Source organism: Macaca fascicularis, chromosome 8, assembly GCF_037993035.2.
Source record: "Macaca fascicularis isolate 582-1 chromosome 8, T2T-MFA8v1.1".
Taxonomy (NCBI): domain Eukaryota; kingdom Metazoa; phylum Chordata; class Mammalia; order Primates; family Cercopithecidae; genus Macaca; species Macaca fascicularis.
In genome coordinates, this window is record NC_088382.1 from 16,223,055 (window position 1) to 16,239,981 (window position 16,927).

A 16,927-nucleotide genomic window follows, 5' to 3' on the forward strand; every position below is an offset into this window, starting at 1 on the left:
AGCGTGAAGGGTTGAGTGCGGACGAGAAGCTTGAGGGAAAGGGATGGAAGCAAGCGCTCTTGAGGTTTGGATGTGCACCAAGTCAATCTGTGTTTTACTAAATGAGCTTTCAGCCATGAGCCAAGAGTGAGGAGGACACTAGAAGTGTCCGGGTCCCCCAAATCAGAGTCAGTTGTCATAGTCAAAGTCTTTTCCTTTCAGGTATGGTATCTGGATTCTCTACTGTGTGAATTACTTCAGAGGTCCATACTGCTCTTAGAAAACCTGGGCAGCATAAAGAATTCTTTCCCTTAATGGACCTACAGCAGCAAAAATCCTATTTGCTGTTAGAGTTGTGAAAACATTTGAGTTTTCATCACACATAAAAAGTAACCATTTTTCTCTAAGTGTTTTCATTAATTTACACTTGCTGTTATGTTTTGACTGCAAATATAATATTAATATATAACAGGCAAATGAGAAGAAAGAGAACAACTTTCCAGGGATAATATTCTTATTCTTAGAGGATATTATTATTCTCAGCAGCTGTGAAAGGCTATTTATTTATGAAAATGTAAGAGGAAATCTCAGAACCATAAATGTCTGAATTAGTCTTACTTTCAAATTAAAACGTTAAACCATAACAAGATATTTCTCCATTATCTTTAGTAAGATATTATTTATAGAATCTTTTCATTTGCAGCATTGTTTATTAAACAAGACAACTATGAAGAAACTACCTTTTCTTTTAAATTGTCAACCAATTACAGTCGTGAATTTTTTACTCCCAAATCTTATATCTTAAACTTCCTTAAAGAATTAAATAAAAAATCATATTGGAAAGTCGTATTTCTTTAGGGTGCCACATTTTCCTCTAAAGCAATAATAAAATGGTTAAATTTAAAATATTTTGCTCCCTTCCCTACCTAATGGTTAAACTTGACATTGTTTCCTTTCTCCATCAGTCCTGGGGAATATTGTTTAGTGTAACAGAGAGAAAGATTTTTATGTGCATTCAGAACAATCTTAAGAGTCTATGAGGGCATGAAACTAGCAGGTTATCTTCACAATCTGCTTTATCATAATCGCACACTTTAAATTTCCCCTCTTCAAGTCACATCAAGACAACTATGTGAAAATCGACCTTTTATTAAGAACACAGCACAGAACTCTGCATTGACTCTTAGAGGCCACCTCTAATATTTGTAACAATTCAGACCTTCCTTCAGTATATGGAAAACAACTGGATTGACCAACAAGGTTAAGAAAACATAGTCTTTGACCCATCCATGTAGATGGCATAGGAACACAGACTTGGAGAGCAAACAAGAAGGCACCATAAACGCTATTGGGAAAACCTACCCAGATTCAGAGAGTTTTTTCATATCGTAGTGAGATGCTATTTTATCCCAACAAAATGAGACAGAAGTCCCTATCTCCTCACCGGACCCCTGCAAACACAGTCTGCCGTTTGGTGGCTGTCACATGAGCCCTAGAGCATTTGAATTGCACCACTGTATTTATGTTTTATTATATTTCAAACGCCTGCCTCTGGCACACATGACACCCTCTTGGAACTGAGAGCAGCTCCCGGCTGCCAGAGGAAGTACCAACAGGCTTTCACTGGGCAGCGCCCATCACTCCACTGACACACAGACCTGCCAGGCCCCTCTCCCGCGCACACGCCAGGGCACCTCACACCTGATCAGCTTCAGCTCCAAAGCTGATCCGAGACAGCCCCGCGGAGCTCAGGGCTTTTGCGGCAGTTCATCACTACCGATTTCCTGACAGTCACAAGGACCTTGCTTCTCTTTTCAAGGTTAAAAAACCCCACAACTCTCGTAATTCCTTATCTAGAAATAATCAGACCGGTAACCAGAGCGGCGTTACACAAAACAAACACACAAAAATCTCAACACTCCGTCAACATTAAATACTAGAGAAAGGGAGACCGAACACACTACCATGACAAGAATGAAACTTCACCCAGCTGATGAGATCATTCATGATCCAAGCTCATCACTGCGCCTTCGCAGTAAATTGTTTTCTTTTTAATACCCCTCACCCCCGGTCTCCAATCCCCTTCCGCCTCTCACCTGCCAGCCGTCTGTCTCTGGTATTTTTCCAGATGACATCCAGGGCTCTGGCCGTGGAGTCCCTGATGTGATCGCTAAAGGACCTCCGGAGAGGGGCTCGCAGGGGGCGCGCCATCACGTGGGCCTTGGGGTCCCCCATCCGCTCGCAGATGCCTTCAGCGCAGCTCGGGCGCCGCGACCATGCCTCCGTCCTCCGCCCCGCGCTGTCCTCCCGGCCGCAGGCTGTCGCCTGCCTTCAGGAGCCCGGCATTGCGGCTGGCACTGCGGCCCCGGGAAGCGCCGACTGCAGGCGGCCTCCTGGCCAGCGGCCAAGCGCGCGCGGCGGCCACATCTGGAAAGGCTTACCCTGCGCCGGCGACACCCTCGCGGGGCGCGCGAGCTGCAGCCCAGCTACCCGGAGGCGTCTCGCTTCCTGTGTAACCCAATGACTCACCTGGGTCCGCGCCGGGCTGCTCTTCGGTCACACAGCAGGTCTCCCCTTCAGGGGCAGTCCAGGTGACCTCGCGTTTTCAAAGGGAAACGCAGCGCCGGAGGCAAGCGAGCAGGGGAGGTCGGAGGGTGGGGCTGGCAGGTGGCCTTGTCTTTAACTTTCAAGGTTGATTCTCAAGAACATTTGCATTTTAGTAACTCATTTTTTATCTCATTAACTCATGGTTTTAGATTAGGCGGTTGATGAGATAGGAAGTTCAACCTTTAGTTGTGGTTGTGGGAAGGAAGATATGGCTGGAAGAAGCATTTTACAGGTCAATCTGGATTCTCTCTAAGAAATGGAGACCTGAGAGGCCAGTCACTGTGGCTCACGCCTGTAATCCCAGCACCTGGAAAGGCTGAGGCTGGAGGATCACTTGAGGCCAGGAGCTTGAGAACAGCTTGGGCAACAAACAAGACCCCACCCCTACAAGAAATTAGGCCGGTGTGGTGGCATGCACCTGTAGTCCCAGCTACTTGGGAGGCTGAGAGGGAAAAATCGCTTGAGCCCAGGAGTTCCAGGCTGCAGTGACCCATGGTCACCCCCACTGCACTCCAGCCTGGGGGACAGAGCAAGATCCTGCCTCTAAAATAAATAAAATAAAGAAATGGACGCTGGAGTTTTAAACAAAATATTGATCAGCTCCTCACATTTTCTCTCTAACCGTACTTCTACTTACATTGGTTTAATCAAGTCACTCTAGGTTTTGCCCCTTAAAAAGTTTCAAATATCCCGATTGTATGAATCTTCTAGTTCCAAGTAAGTGAACTTCCTCATTACAATTGCACATCAAAAACTCACCCTCCAAAATGTAAAAAAAAGTGCCCAGCATTGTGAAATCAAAATATGAGACAACTGCTTCTTTTACAAGATACGCACCTTAGTTTCTAAAATACCAAATAAATCTATTTCTACGCCAATAAATTTGGCAGAGTTTTTGCCTTTTAAATGCATTATTAATCCTCTTTTCTTCCTGTCTACCAAATCCTACCTTATAATGCACAAGGTTTGGCAGGGAAGCTTAATATTGGCATAAGATAGCATCTAAAGGCCAGTTCATAACCTTTGCAAGATGAGATAATGTTGTAAAAACACTTTGTAAATTGCAAGAAGCCATGCAAATGCTAATTATTACTGTAATTATTTTTACACACACAGTCATTTTCAACCCACACTGATCTCCTGAGTCTTCTAATTTCTACAACATGCATTATTTTCTTTTTTTTTTTTTTTTTTTTTTTTTTTTTTTTTTTTTTTTTTTGAGACGGAGTCTCGCTCTGTCACCCAGGCTGGAGTGCGGTGGCCGGATCTCAGCTCACTGCAAGCTCCGCCTCCCGGGTTCACGCCATTCTCCTGCCTCAGCCTCCCGAGTAGCTGGGACTATAGGCGCCGGCCACCTCGCCCGGCTAGTTTTTTTGTATTTTTTAGTAGAGACGGGGTTTCACCGTGTTAGCCAGGATGGTCTCGATCTCCTGACCTCGTGATCCGCCCGTCTCGGCCTCCCAAAGTGCTGGGATTACAGGCGTGAGCCACCGCGCCCGGCTACATGCATTATTTTCACCATATATCTTTGACAAGTTAATTATACAAAGGATGATTATGAAAATACTGAGATTGTGCTCATGAATTACAACTAACATTAGTACCAGTGCTTATTAATAACCCATATGTCCTAAACTGTGTTGTTCCCAAACTGTTAAAGCTCATGAATGTCCCCCATTGAGAATGTACTTCATGGTAGATATCCACGTCTTTGCCTTATCATTGGACGGGGCATAGATTAGGAGGAAATGCATGCTAACTGCTGAAGTATATAGACCTCTGTGCCTGGAGGGGCCAATTCCAAATGAAAATCCTCTATTAAAGATTTTCAGAGAATATGATTGCCATAACCTGGTTCTATTTTAAAACAATGTCCCCAAAGTTTGTGTGTGTTTCTCTTGCAAAGAGATCTGAACACCTTGAAGCACATCGAATCGTGTCATCTGGACCCGTTTTGCAGAGGAATGACATGAAGTACACATGGCATGGGTAGTGCCCTTCACCAGATGCTGTTTTAGGCCTGCGGAACTTTAGGACGAATAAGACCTCAACTCTGTCTTCAAGGAGGAAATATCACATTGACCAAAAATAGTTCCAAAATAATGTGATACGTTTCAAGATAGAAGCATGTTCAAAGTGTTACGCAAAATGTTATAGGAACACAGAGGAAAATACAGCCGGGATTCCTAACTCCTCCTAGGCACTGACCTCGCCTGAATTTCCAATCTAGATTGATGATAAAGTTAGGGACACACAATCGCTCCCAGCATGATCAACAGCTGGTTGTTTGAGTCATGCAAAGTGACTGACTATAATGATAGGAAGCTTTTCTATACCTAAACACAGAAAGGAAGGGGAGCAGTAAAGGGAAATAAGCATTCATTAAGTCCCTATAACGTATGATAAATGCTTTTAGTATTGTATAGGAAAATTAGCAAGTTATCAGAGATCCAGTATAGGTATTATTATCAGTTTTTTAGAGATGAGGAAACTTGAAGCTTAGAAAAAATGTGAAAAAGGTTAGATAGTAAGTGGCAGATCCAGGATTCATGCCCGGAGCTGTCTACCTCAAAAACTCATTAGCTTCCTAATCAACTTGGTTGGTCTTAAATTAACGACGATAGTAATGATAGTGACCCATTAGTGTTATCTAGGTTCAGTCGATACCAAGCTATGAGCTAATGCTCTTTAATCTTAGTCAAAATAAAATAACCAACAGGACCTAGGGTGTGGCAGAATCCTGAGTCTGCAGATGCATTTGAGGTGATCCCGACTATGGAAATTCAAGGGCAATGAGCCAAGAGAACCAAGGCCTAGTTCAACACACACTGTTTAACAATAGAGCACTCAGGTCTAATCTCCAAAGTGTTACAAAACAATCCTCCTCCTCTTAGCAACACACTTTCTCTAGGACAGTACTCAAAGTTCTTCAGTGAAGCTCATCTCAGTCGGTGTTAGAAACATCTGCCTATTCCTAGTGCAAGTTGCATTAGGTAGAATGACCCACAGCCCTCACCTATCTAAGAGGTTTTTATGTTTTGTTTGTCTTTTTCAAAGGAAACCTCATGGCATAAATGTAAGTTTCATTGGCAGAGTATTTCAGGAGGGGAAGTTCAGTTAAGCATTGTTGAGCAAGGCAAACTTTAATTATAGGTTTTACCATAGGCCAGTGTAGAGCTGGCAACTTGGGTCTCTCATTTCTGGCAACTCGTTAAGTCCAAATTTCACTGTGAGGGTATTTCAACCCCTTATGGATGAATCTGAGCTATATTTTATGTGTATGGTGTAAAGATATTCTAATACACAACCAATTTTAAATTATTCTTACATTTTGCTTGCTTTGGAGGCCACTAGAAATGCTACACACAGAAAAGGTGCTGCCTAGAATCTGCCACTTATACAATAATTCCTCAAGTTGTATTTCCACAAACTTCAAACTATCCCAGTTTTCTGTGACACTGAGAGGTGAGACTAGTTTGTGATAATTAGTGTTGTCTCAGCTTCATAGGTAGAACAAGTAGGAATATGAGGAGTTCATTGATTTTTCAAGATCCCACTGGGAATCATAAGAAAAATGAGAATCAGCCATATGCAGTGGCTCACGCCTGTAATCCCAGCACTTTGGGAGGCAGAGGCGGGTGGATCACGAGGTCAGGAGATTGAGACCATCCTGGCTAACACAGTGAAACCCCGTCTCTACTAAAAATACAGAACATTAGCCGGGCGTGGTGGGACCTGTAGTCCCAGCTACTCGGGAGGCTGAGGCAGAATGGAGTGAACCCAGAGGTGGAGCTTGCAGTGAGCTGAGATTGCGCCACTGCACTCCGGCCTGGGCGACAGAGTGAGACTCCGTCTCAAGAAAAAAAAAAAAAAAAAAAAAAAAAAGAGAATAACGACGTTATGCTTTGATAGGTTTGCAGTTTCTTATTTCTGTGATAAAGGATTAGTTTCAGCCATTGGTGGAGATGCTGTTTGACCAGGAAAGCTGTGTAAACTCTTCCAGATCCCTGGAGAGCAGAGGTTCTAGTTTGTATCCTAAGCTAGAGATTCTGGTTTAAGTAAGTCCCTAACATTTTCCATATAAAAAAATCATCCTGCTTTGGTAATGTATTACTAATTTAATTTAATTTTGCCTGATTCATACATTTTATCTTGCTGCAAACAAAATTTTTAATTTTATAGTGTTTCTAGGTTCCATCTTCTCTGATTTAATGTTAGGGACCCTTCTTTACCAAGCTTGTGTAACATAAATCCACTTTGGTCTTATGGCCACTGTTGCTGATGAAACTCATTTAACCCTTCTTTGGACCAATGAGAAGAACATTTAGGACTACCTAAACTGCTGGAAGATCCTTTCAAAAGAATGTGAATAATGATGGGAAATGAAAAGCTTATTCAGAGTTAATACCATGTTTGGATCCGGGTCTTTGGCATAGAAAGAAAATGATTATAACCCCATTGGTTAAGTCTTGTGAGTGATCCAGCCCCTGAAATAGGATGGCAGGCTTAGTGAATGGCAGTGCCTACCCCAGCATAATATATCTGCCTAAAATGCTGTAACTCCACAGAAGATGTTCTCCACTGTGTAGGTATCCAATAGTCCATGACAAGGAGTATTCGTAGAATGAAGCCTCTGTAACTCTGAAGGATGTCTAAATGGTTTCTGTTCATTGTGATAACTGGCATCTAGCAGGTAGGTTACATGTTGTGGAGGACCGCTTTCGTTTTGAAATGTTTAGATAATATAATCATCTTTAGTGCATTTGCTCTGACAACTGGAAATTTTACTTGTTAATCTGCTTCTACATTTGGAACCCTAAGAATTCCACTGAATTTGGTTGAGAATCTTCTTTGTGTAAGCTCTATTAAATATTCTTGACCAAAGGGCTCAAATCAAGGTGGCTTGCACTATTAGGTGCATATTGATGTTTGATAGACCAACAAACTACAATGATGATTTTCTTCAAATTGATTATTTCTGACCTGGGGGCAAACAAAATTATTCTTGGAAGGCAGGGAGAAAATCTTGGAATCTATATCTGTATGTACACATAGTGTTCTTTAAATATTTCCATTTTGTATAATGTACAAAGCACATAAGTACCATGATTTATAGATATAAGTTATACATAAATAAATGTATACATTGCGGTTCTATGCTGAGAAAGCTTTACTGACAGGACTGGCGATCAAGGTTCAGAGACTTGCTCTACAACTTCTGATATATACCAAAATCACACTATCTGTCAGAGTAAAATCAACTTGTTGGAGGGCACAGTGTTGAATATATCTATAAGGGGAAAGGCTGCAATAAAACAAGAAGTGAATGTTAGGGAAGAGAGGACTTCCTTTTCTTCTTGAGTCATGTAACAATATCTTATTTCCTTTTGACTGCTGAATTTCAGTAACTATGCTTTCTGAAGCAAAGATCTCTACCTGGGCTATGAAAAGTCACCTTGCCTGTGGAAAAGAGGACTTGATTTCAATTCTGCTCCTTGCCAGACAGCTTTGTGATCTTAGGACAGCATTTTATTTTCTCATTTGCTAATGAGGGTATTGACTAGATCATTTATTCTGGTTGAGATTCGAGGGTGGGAGAAGAGGATATCAGAATTACATAGGGTGGGGACTTGTCCCTCCTGTTAGAGTGGAGTGAAAAGTTTAAACAACTCTACTGGGCTAGATGGTCTCATTCCACTTCAGAAAAATACCTCAGCAGAATTCTAGCTATTAGTATATATAATTGGCCATTTTAATGCTTTCCTTAAGCTATTTTCAAGTTGCTTTGAACATCTTTCTCTGGAGCTGTTTCTTTGGATTTAATCCTCTCTTGATCATTTCTTTTCCACTCTCTGTAGTTGACCATAGTTTTCAATGTGAAAATATTTAACAGAGAGGCAGGAAATAAAACATACTGGAAAAAAGAAAGAGGATGTAGAGATGCCTTCAGAACTTTTTTTCTATGTCATGATTTCAGGTTTTCTTTTATGTTGTAATTTCAAAAGGTTAAGCATTTGCAATTTCTATAGAAAAATAAACAATAATGGTACATCAAAAATAATGCAAAAAAGTCTATAACTTATATTACCTTAGCAAGAACCGAATATCTAATAGTAAAATAATTTTAGATACAGTTAAAACTTCAGGGGGAAATAATTTCCTTTATTTTGTTCTTCATTTTATTGTATTCATATCATATTTTTATTCTTTCTTTTATCCTTTCATTTTTCACCATGTAAAATTACAGTGTGTTAGTAAAGAAGCCTAGCATTACAGCATAGAACAGGAGTTATCATTTCTCTGCTCTCTCCTATTTAAAGTATATTATGATTACTTGAATTGCTTTTAAATTGTGGTTATTGAAATTAATACTTACTGTTTCATGTATCTTTTTGTCGAGATTGAAATACAAATATTAACCCCTTGCTGTTTCTAAATTAGAAGACTTCCTTCCGAGAAAAAAAACCCCAAAAAACTCACATATTATTTTACCTTCATATACAGTAATTGCCACAAATGTCCATAAAGAATGACAGATGTTGTTACTTTTGGATTATAACAATTAGCAACGATCTCAAATAACACACTTACACTAACAATAAAATGAAAAGCAGTTTTAGATAATGGCTACATGATATACTCAGGCATATACATTCAGGGATGATGTAAAAATCAGACCAAACAGGAACCCAAATATTTCTCTATGTTAACGTAACTTGTTGATTATACTTTTTTGACCATAGTATTAATAAATGTTATATATTGTGATAGGACTCAAAACATTGCAATATCAACTAGCTTGAATGTTTCCGTAAAAAGGTATTTGCAGGTCGACTTCTGTGTATGAAGGGATCCTACTGAAACACACACACACACACACACACACACAAGAAAGAAAAATAAAAATAATAAAAAAAACTTTTTTTTTTTCAGAAAGTATACAATACACTGTGAAGTACTGTAATCTCTGAGAGAAGGATTTAAAAAAATAGATAAGCCTGACCATTGTTCTGATACCAACTCTGCATATGGGCAATTTGGGGTAAACCAAACATAACCTGGCAGTTCTTTTTCTTTTCTTCTCTTTTTTGGGACAAGGTCTCACTCTGTTGCCCAGGCAGGAGTGTAGTGGTGCGATCTCGGCTCACTGCAACTTCTGCATTCCGGGCTCAAGCAATCCTCTCACTGCAGCCTCCTGAGTAGCCAGGACTACAGGTGCACACCACTCTGCCTGGCTAATTTTTTAATGTTTTGTAGAGATCAGAACTCCCTGTATTGTCCAGCGTGGCTCAAACTCATGGGCCCAAACAATTCTCCTGCCTCAGCCTCCCAAAGTGTTGGGATTACGGATATAAGCCACTCAGCATGGCCTAGCAGTGTTAAGGTGACAGAGATCAGCGTTTAGGGGAATGGAGGCAGCTAGAATTTGTAGGGCAGAGTATCAAAGAAGACGGAGCAGAACAAAGAGTGAGATCTGCAGAGGGGTCTTCCCAAGCCTTTGGCTGAATATGGATAGACACCAGCATGAGAAGGAACTCTCCAAGGCTAGGAAAGAAGCCCTGGAAATCAGTGGACTAGAGTCACTTCCAGTCCATTGGAAGTACAGTCACTTCCTGGAGCACACACAAAGCTGGCATTAGTTTGTGTTCCTACCAGTGAGTATGAAGAGACCTCAGGAAATACGGAGCATTAGGTATAATCCCCAGAAGAGTCATGCCTCAGCAGCGGGGCTAAATTAGTCCTAAAATAAAGACTACTTTGGACCTGATAGCAGAAGAAAGAAAAAAATAATAAAGATAATGGCCCGGTGCAGTGGCTCACACCTGTAATCCCAGCACTTTGGGAGGCCAAGGCAGGTAGATCACCTGAGGTCAGGAGTTTGAGACCAGCCTGATCAACACGGTGAAACCCCGTCTCTACTAAAAATACAAAAATTAGCTGGGTGTGGTGGCGGGTGCCTGTAATCCCAGCTACTCAGAAGGCTGAGGCAGGAGAATTGCTTGAACCCGGGAGGCAGAGGTTGCAGTGAGCTGAGATCGTTCCATTGCACTCCAGCCTGGGTGACAGAGCAAGATTCCATCTCAAAAATAAATAAGTAAGTAAATAAATAAATAAATGGATAACAGAAAGCCCTGAAATTAAAAACCAACAAACAGTTTAGAAGAACAAAAGCTGGTTCTTTGAAGAGATCAGTGCGATTGCTTAATCTCTAGTCAGATCAACTAAAAGTAAAAAGTGAGTTTAGCAAGATCACAGGATTGAAGATTAATATACAAAATCAATTATATTTTCATATACTGGAAATGAACATTTCATAGTTAAACAAGAAAATACCATGCATGATTAAAAATATGAAATACTTAAAGATACATTTAATAAAATATTTGTACAAAAATTTGTACACTGAAAACTACAAAATATTGCTAAGAAATTGAAGAAGATATACATACATAGAGATTTACCATTTATGCATTTGAAGACAATATTGCTAGGTTGTTAATTCTTCCAAACTATAAATTCAACACAAAACCAATAAAAATTCCAGCAGATTTTTTGTCTGTTTGTTTAACTGACAAGTTGATTCTAATTTATATGGAAATACAAAAGACCTAAAGGAGCCAAAATAATTTTGAAAGTGGAGTGATGTTGGAGGATTTACACTACCTGATTCCAAAAGCTACAGTAATCAAGACAGGGTGGTATTGATTTAACAATAGAAATATAGACTAAAGGAACAGAACAAAGATTCCAGAAATAGATCCGTACTATATGGTGCTAAAGTTAGCTAATGGAGGGGAGATAATCTAGCTGAAATAGGTTATCAACAACTGGGGTGCTGGGGCAGTTGGATAACCATATGGAAAAAAGGAATCTTGAGCTTTACCTCACACCTGAAACAAACATGAGCTCTAAATGGAACATAGACCAGAGACCTAACTGTAGGAGTAAAACTGTAAGACTTGTAGAAGTTTTTGGATCATCTTCCAACCACATTTTAACAAATGGGAAAAGGTTTAAACTGATACATCACAAAAGAAGATATATGAATGGCCAATAAGTACATGAAAAGATGCCCAATGTCATAAATCATTAGAGAAATGCAAATTAAAGCCAGTTGAGATATTATTACATACTAAAATTAAAAAGACTGACCATACTAAGTGTTGGAGAGAATGTAGAGCAGCAGGAGTTCTTACAGATTGCTGGTGGGAATGTGAAATTGTTTAAGCAATTCGGAAACAGCTTGGAAGTTTCTTATAAAGTTAAATGTACCTTACCAATGAATTCCACTCCTAGGAATTACTAAAGATATATAAAAATATACATTTGTACAAATGCCTTTTTCCACTTATAGATAATTCTACAAAAGGCAAAGTTATGGTGACAGAGATCAGCTCAGTGCTTGCCAGAGGCTGGGAATGGGGTGAATGTGGGATGAGATTAACTACTTGGTACATGAGAGAATTTTTAGGGGTGATGACGAAAAGCAAAGTGATAAATTGGGGAAATATTTGCATCATAAGTATGCAATACAGTGTTATTATCTATAACAAATAAAGCACTTCTGTAAATCAAAAAGCAAAATAGAAACAATCCAATTGAAAAATCAATGGATTTATAAATAAGCATTTCACAGAACATATAGAAGTGATAGAATTGGGTAATAGAAGCTTAGTGTTCAAACTTTGATATTGACAAAAATTCTCTAACCAAAGCAAACCATCAGAACCCTCAATCTCTGAAAATTAGATATATAACTTCACAGGGAGGTGAAGAGGAGGTGGTTTTTCTATCACCAGAGAAAAAAATTGCTGTTTAAGAAATAATCACTGACTTGGAGTGTGTGTATATCAATATGATATACCCAGTGCTGTGTTAATTGGATTAGATTTTATTATAATAAAGTAGTTTGAATGTCAATAGTAAAATTTATTTTAATGGTTTCATGAAAGAGTTATTTTATATTGAATCATTATTAGTATCCATTCATTATAAAAGTATAAAAACATGTCAACTCAATAATGATGTTTCTATTGTATTGCATTATTATATGAGAATATGTTGTTTGTATGGATATATATTCCTTTTCAAGGCGCAGAATGCAACCAGAAAAAATACTTATTAAAGTGAACAGGCATTTTGCTAATATTAGCAGCAAAAGAATGTAAATTTTCACAGTCTCTCTGATAGCCAAAAACCTTTTCTTAAATATTTTGAAATAGGAAAAAAATAGAAAAAAAACACATGAAAAAGTGAAACTCTTATTCTTTTGATTGGCGTACAAAATGCTAAAGAAAGACAAGTGAGGAGAAGAAGGAAAAAAAGAAAGCCTTTGATAAAAGGAAACATAGAATTGTGGGAGATGGAACCTCACGATGTGTTTGCATGAGTTGAAACTGTACAGGAGATGACAGTCTGCAAACTTCACAGGAAAGAGGGGATCTGAGGTGAAGGTTGAGCACCCTAGAGACTGAAGCACAAATGCAGATGGTGAAAGACCATGGAGATTTTTAGCAAATGCTTCTTTTGTACAGATTCCTTTGTGTGTATATGTGTCAGGGGACTCTTGTTAATAAATTTAAGAAATGTGGTGGGAATCAAAGAAACCTGATGCCTTCATTGATTTCCTAATGTCTTCAACTAAAGAGTTGGGAAACTCTGACTCTAACTTTCCCTGCCACTTCTTACTGGCTTGGGCTTTCTGGCCTTTGAAACTAATCAAGGTGTGGCCAATTCAATGAATGGCTGGTCAGGGTCCAGACAGATGGTCAGAGATGAGCACAGAAATGGAAAGTAAACATTCAGAACCTTCTTAATTTTATGTATGTTGAATCTAATGATAAAAAAACTTTGGCTTCTATTTTATGTTTTCTTTTCCAATTTTTTTTCTAATACTTTATTTTCATTATATTTTAAAATGGTATGGGTTAAAGAAATAAATCACCATAAATATGTTTGGAAAACCCTGCTCTGAAGTGTAAGTATAAAATATAAGAGTAGCTCTAGATGGAGAGAAAAGGGCCCTGTTTTGTGAAGTTTTAAAATCAGCCTCTGAATTAAACCCTTGTTGGTATTTGTACATCTCTCATTATTTGTTATATACATGGAAAAGCAGCAGTAGTAAGCATCGTTAATATTCCAATTGGAAATTGAAAAACAAACCTCCAAAGGAAACAGAGGTATTTTTGCCTTTGGAATTTTGTGCACAATGAGTGGTTCACATCTGGCATGAAGACTAGATTGCCAATGATGCAAGAATATTGAAAAGTGAAATATTCAAAGAAAAACAAAGGATACATGGAGACAGGAAATAAAACAGGCAATTTTGCCAATTAAGTGTAAAATATAATGATTATAAGGTAGAGTTTCCTTTTATCTAGCTTTTTTTTTTTTTTTTTTTAAGGAAATAGCATTTCTTAGGAGAATATTTGCTCTGAAATCAGTTGGAAAATTGGAGATCTTTAGAAACAGCTATTTTCTTAGTTTTTAAAAAAATTCATATGTTATTTTTATAACAATGGTGTCACTTGTTATTTATTATCATGAGCAATGGTTGAATTGTAATAAATCAGAGTTCAATTTTTAAAAGTATATCCCCAAAACCAAAAGCCTACCTCAAAATACTTTACTTTTCTTCTAACCTAGCCACTAAATCCTATGAAATGTATACCTATTAAAATTTTGTTATCAATAGTGATCGTAGTTGTTATCGAAAGAGTTTCTGGTATTACAGTATATCATTTAAAAATAACTGGTTTTTTTCCTTTAATACAGAATTAAGAATAAGGACGTCTAGATCTTTGCAGATGGGGTGATGCAACTGATTAATAAGAATTAGTATTCTTTGTAAAAATTATAATCACTCTTTGAGGCCTGTTGGAGTCTGGACCCATCCCATTTTTCCAATCTTCTCTCCTTCCAAACACAAACTCTAGGCTCCAGCTGGCTGGGCTACTCAATTGCATCACTGTGCCTCGTGCATTTCCCAGTCTTTTAATTCTGCCAACACTATTTTCCTTGCCTAGAAATGCCTCAGATCTTCCTTTCCAGTATTTCAATGCTTTCATTCCCCCCTCAGCTAAATGTCCAGAGACTCTTGAGTATCTTACCACTTAGCTGTTACTGCTTATCTAGCTCAGCAGGCTATCAGCATCCTCAAAGGATGTGCCATCAAGGTCTAGAATAAGGAGATTCTGAGACAACTAAACAGGAGAGGCGGCCCCTATCAACATCACTAGTTCCTGTCCCTTTCCCCCTTTGTTGCTGGCCTGCAACTTTCTAGGGGAGGAAAGAAGAAGTAAGAAGTGGGTAGGGAAGAGACTTGTATGGGCTGACATTTGGAAGGACTTGTATTAACCCAGCGTAGGGATCATAGGTTTCACTTAGGGGAAGCTAAAGGTTGTGGACTTAACTAAAGTTTGTATCAGTTTTTATATGGCAGTTTATATATGGCCTTTTATATGGCAGTGATTTTTGCAGTGTTACTTGGGCCATTTTTAGGAACTACAAAACTGCAAATTAGGTGCTGTGTGTGTCATCATTCTTCACTTTCATTCTCTGACCACCTTCACTCCTGTGACCTGCTCCTTTTTCCTAAGGCATTCAGTGCTCCTAACATCTGGCTTCCCAGGGCTACCACTCCACAGTGTTCTATAATTCCTTCACCCCCAAATACCCTCCATCTCATAGAGTTAGAATTCCTTTTATTATTAATATGTAGAGACATTGTTTCGTTCTGTCACCCAGGCTGGCCTGCAGGGGTGCGATCATAGCTCCAACTCCTGAGTTCAAGCCATCCTCCTGCCTCAGCCTCCAGAGTAGCTAGGACCACAGGCATGTGCCTTTGCACCTGGCTAATTTTTTTTTTTTTTTTAGAGTTGGAGTCTCTATTTTGCCCAGGCAGGTATCAAACTCATGGCCTCAAGCGATCCTCCTACGTCAGCCTCCTGAGTAGCTGGGATTATAGACAGGTGTCACCATGCCTGGCTAATTGCTCAAATATTTTTTTTTGTAGAGACACGGTCTCACTATGTTGCCCAAGCTGGCTTTGAACTCCTGGCCTCAAGCAATCCTCCTGCCTTGGCTTCCCAAATTGTTGGTATTACAGGCATGAGCCACTGTGACCAGACACAAATTCCTTTTATGTGGGTGCTTGGTAACACTTGCTAGGCTATTCCAAGATGTGAACAAAATTTAGCCCTGGGGGAGGAGAAGAGGGTGTACAATTCTAGAGAAAGTTGTAAATAAAATAAGAACCTTGTTCCAATGAACATCTACTCACTGAATGTGAGTAGTGTGACGCCCAGCTTCTCATTGCACAGCCCCATCCTCTTTTTCTCTCCTTGCCATGTATGCATATGGAATTATTTTCATTACCTTAAAAGGTTGTTGTCCTTGGAAGACTGGATAATGAGTAGGCAGCATGTGCAAATATGTGCAACCATATGACACTTTGGGTATCTTTTATTATTTTGCTTGTTCAATACACTTCATATTTTTGTGTCTTTTCTTTTACCTTGACTATAAGTTCTGTATAGGTGGTGTCTTCAATAGTTTTGTGAGCCTAGTGCATTGTATGGCAATAATACATATTCAAAAATAGTTTTGGTTATATTTATAACAAAATGTGACTGACTTTTTGGTTGTCATTCAGTGCTATGATAATCTGTCTTAAACCTTAAGATGTTGTTTTGCTGTACAGACTTTGAAGTACCAATGGAAATGAAATGCATGTAGAGGAAGAGTAATAGATGGGAAATTTCCACTGATATTAACCAGTGGTTTTCAAACTTAGTGTTCACAAGAAGAACACTCCCTGGAGAGTATGTTAACGTTTATGGTTATTGAGCCTAAGCGATTTTGGTTCAGCAGGCCTGGAGGTATCCAGGAATCTGAATTTTTAAACAAGCATTCCTGAAAATCATGAGGCACACTTTAGCAAACGGCGCATTAAAGGGTATGCTGTTTTTCTTAATTAAAAATGCCATTTTCGTTTCTTTCAATTTTTTAATTTTTGAAAAAAATGATTGAATGTCCTTTATGTGCAAGAAATGCAAAGATAAGTCACACATGGTTTTTATTATATAATATGGAAAAAAAGTCTTAACAGTAATAATAAAGGGCATGAAAGGATATCAGCCTTATAAGAAGTTCAGATATAGTACTGGAGTGTTTTGGGAAAAAGTGCCGATTGCTGAATAGTGGATATCCTGGAAATCTTCAAAGACAAAGTAAATATGGACATCTGGAGATGATATAAAAGGAAATTTCAGGAAAAGGTAACAATATTAGCAAAAACGCTGAGGTGGAAAGTGCAGGTTGTGGAGAATGTGAGCATTCC

At 38.9% G+C, this 16,927-nt stretch overlaps 1 protein-coding gene across 10 annotated transcripts in view; it reads right to left on the bottom strand.

The window, feature by feature from the left end:
• Positions 1 to 16,927, bottom strand: part of DLC1 (DLC1 Rho GTPase activating protein) — a 522,133-nt gene that overhangs the window by 190,067 nt on the left and 315,139 nt on the right. For 3 of the 10 annotated variants that reach the window (XM_065518900.1, XM_065518895.1, XM_065518902.2), the window contains exon 1: positions 2,076 to 2,360. The exons of 6 other annotated variants lie outside the window; for them this stretch is intronic. Coding sequence is in view for 2 of the 4 variants with exons in the window: in XM_065518895.1 (XP_065374967.1) it covers positions 2,076 to 2,214 (139 nt within the window). In the remaining 2 variants the exon portion in view is untranslated. Of the gene's footprint in view, positions 1 to 2,075; positions 2,361 to 2,508; positions 2,558 to 16,927 lie in introns of those variants that run through there. One more of the 10 variants, XM_065518897.1, reaches the window with a different exon arrangement.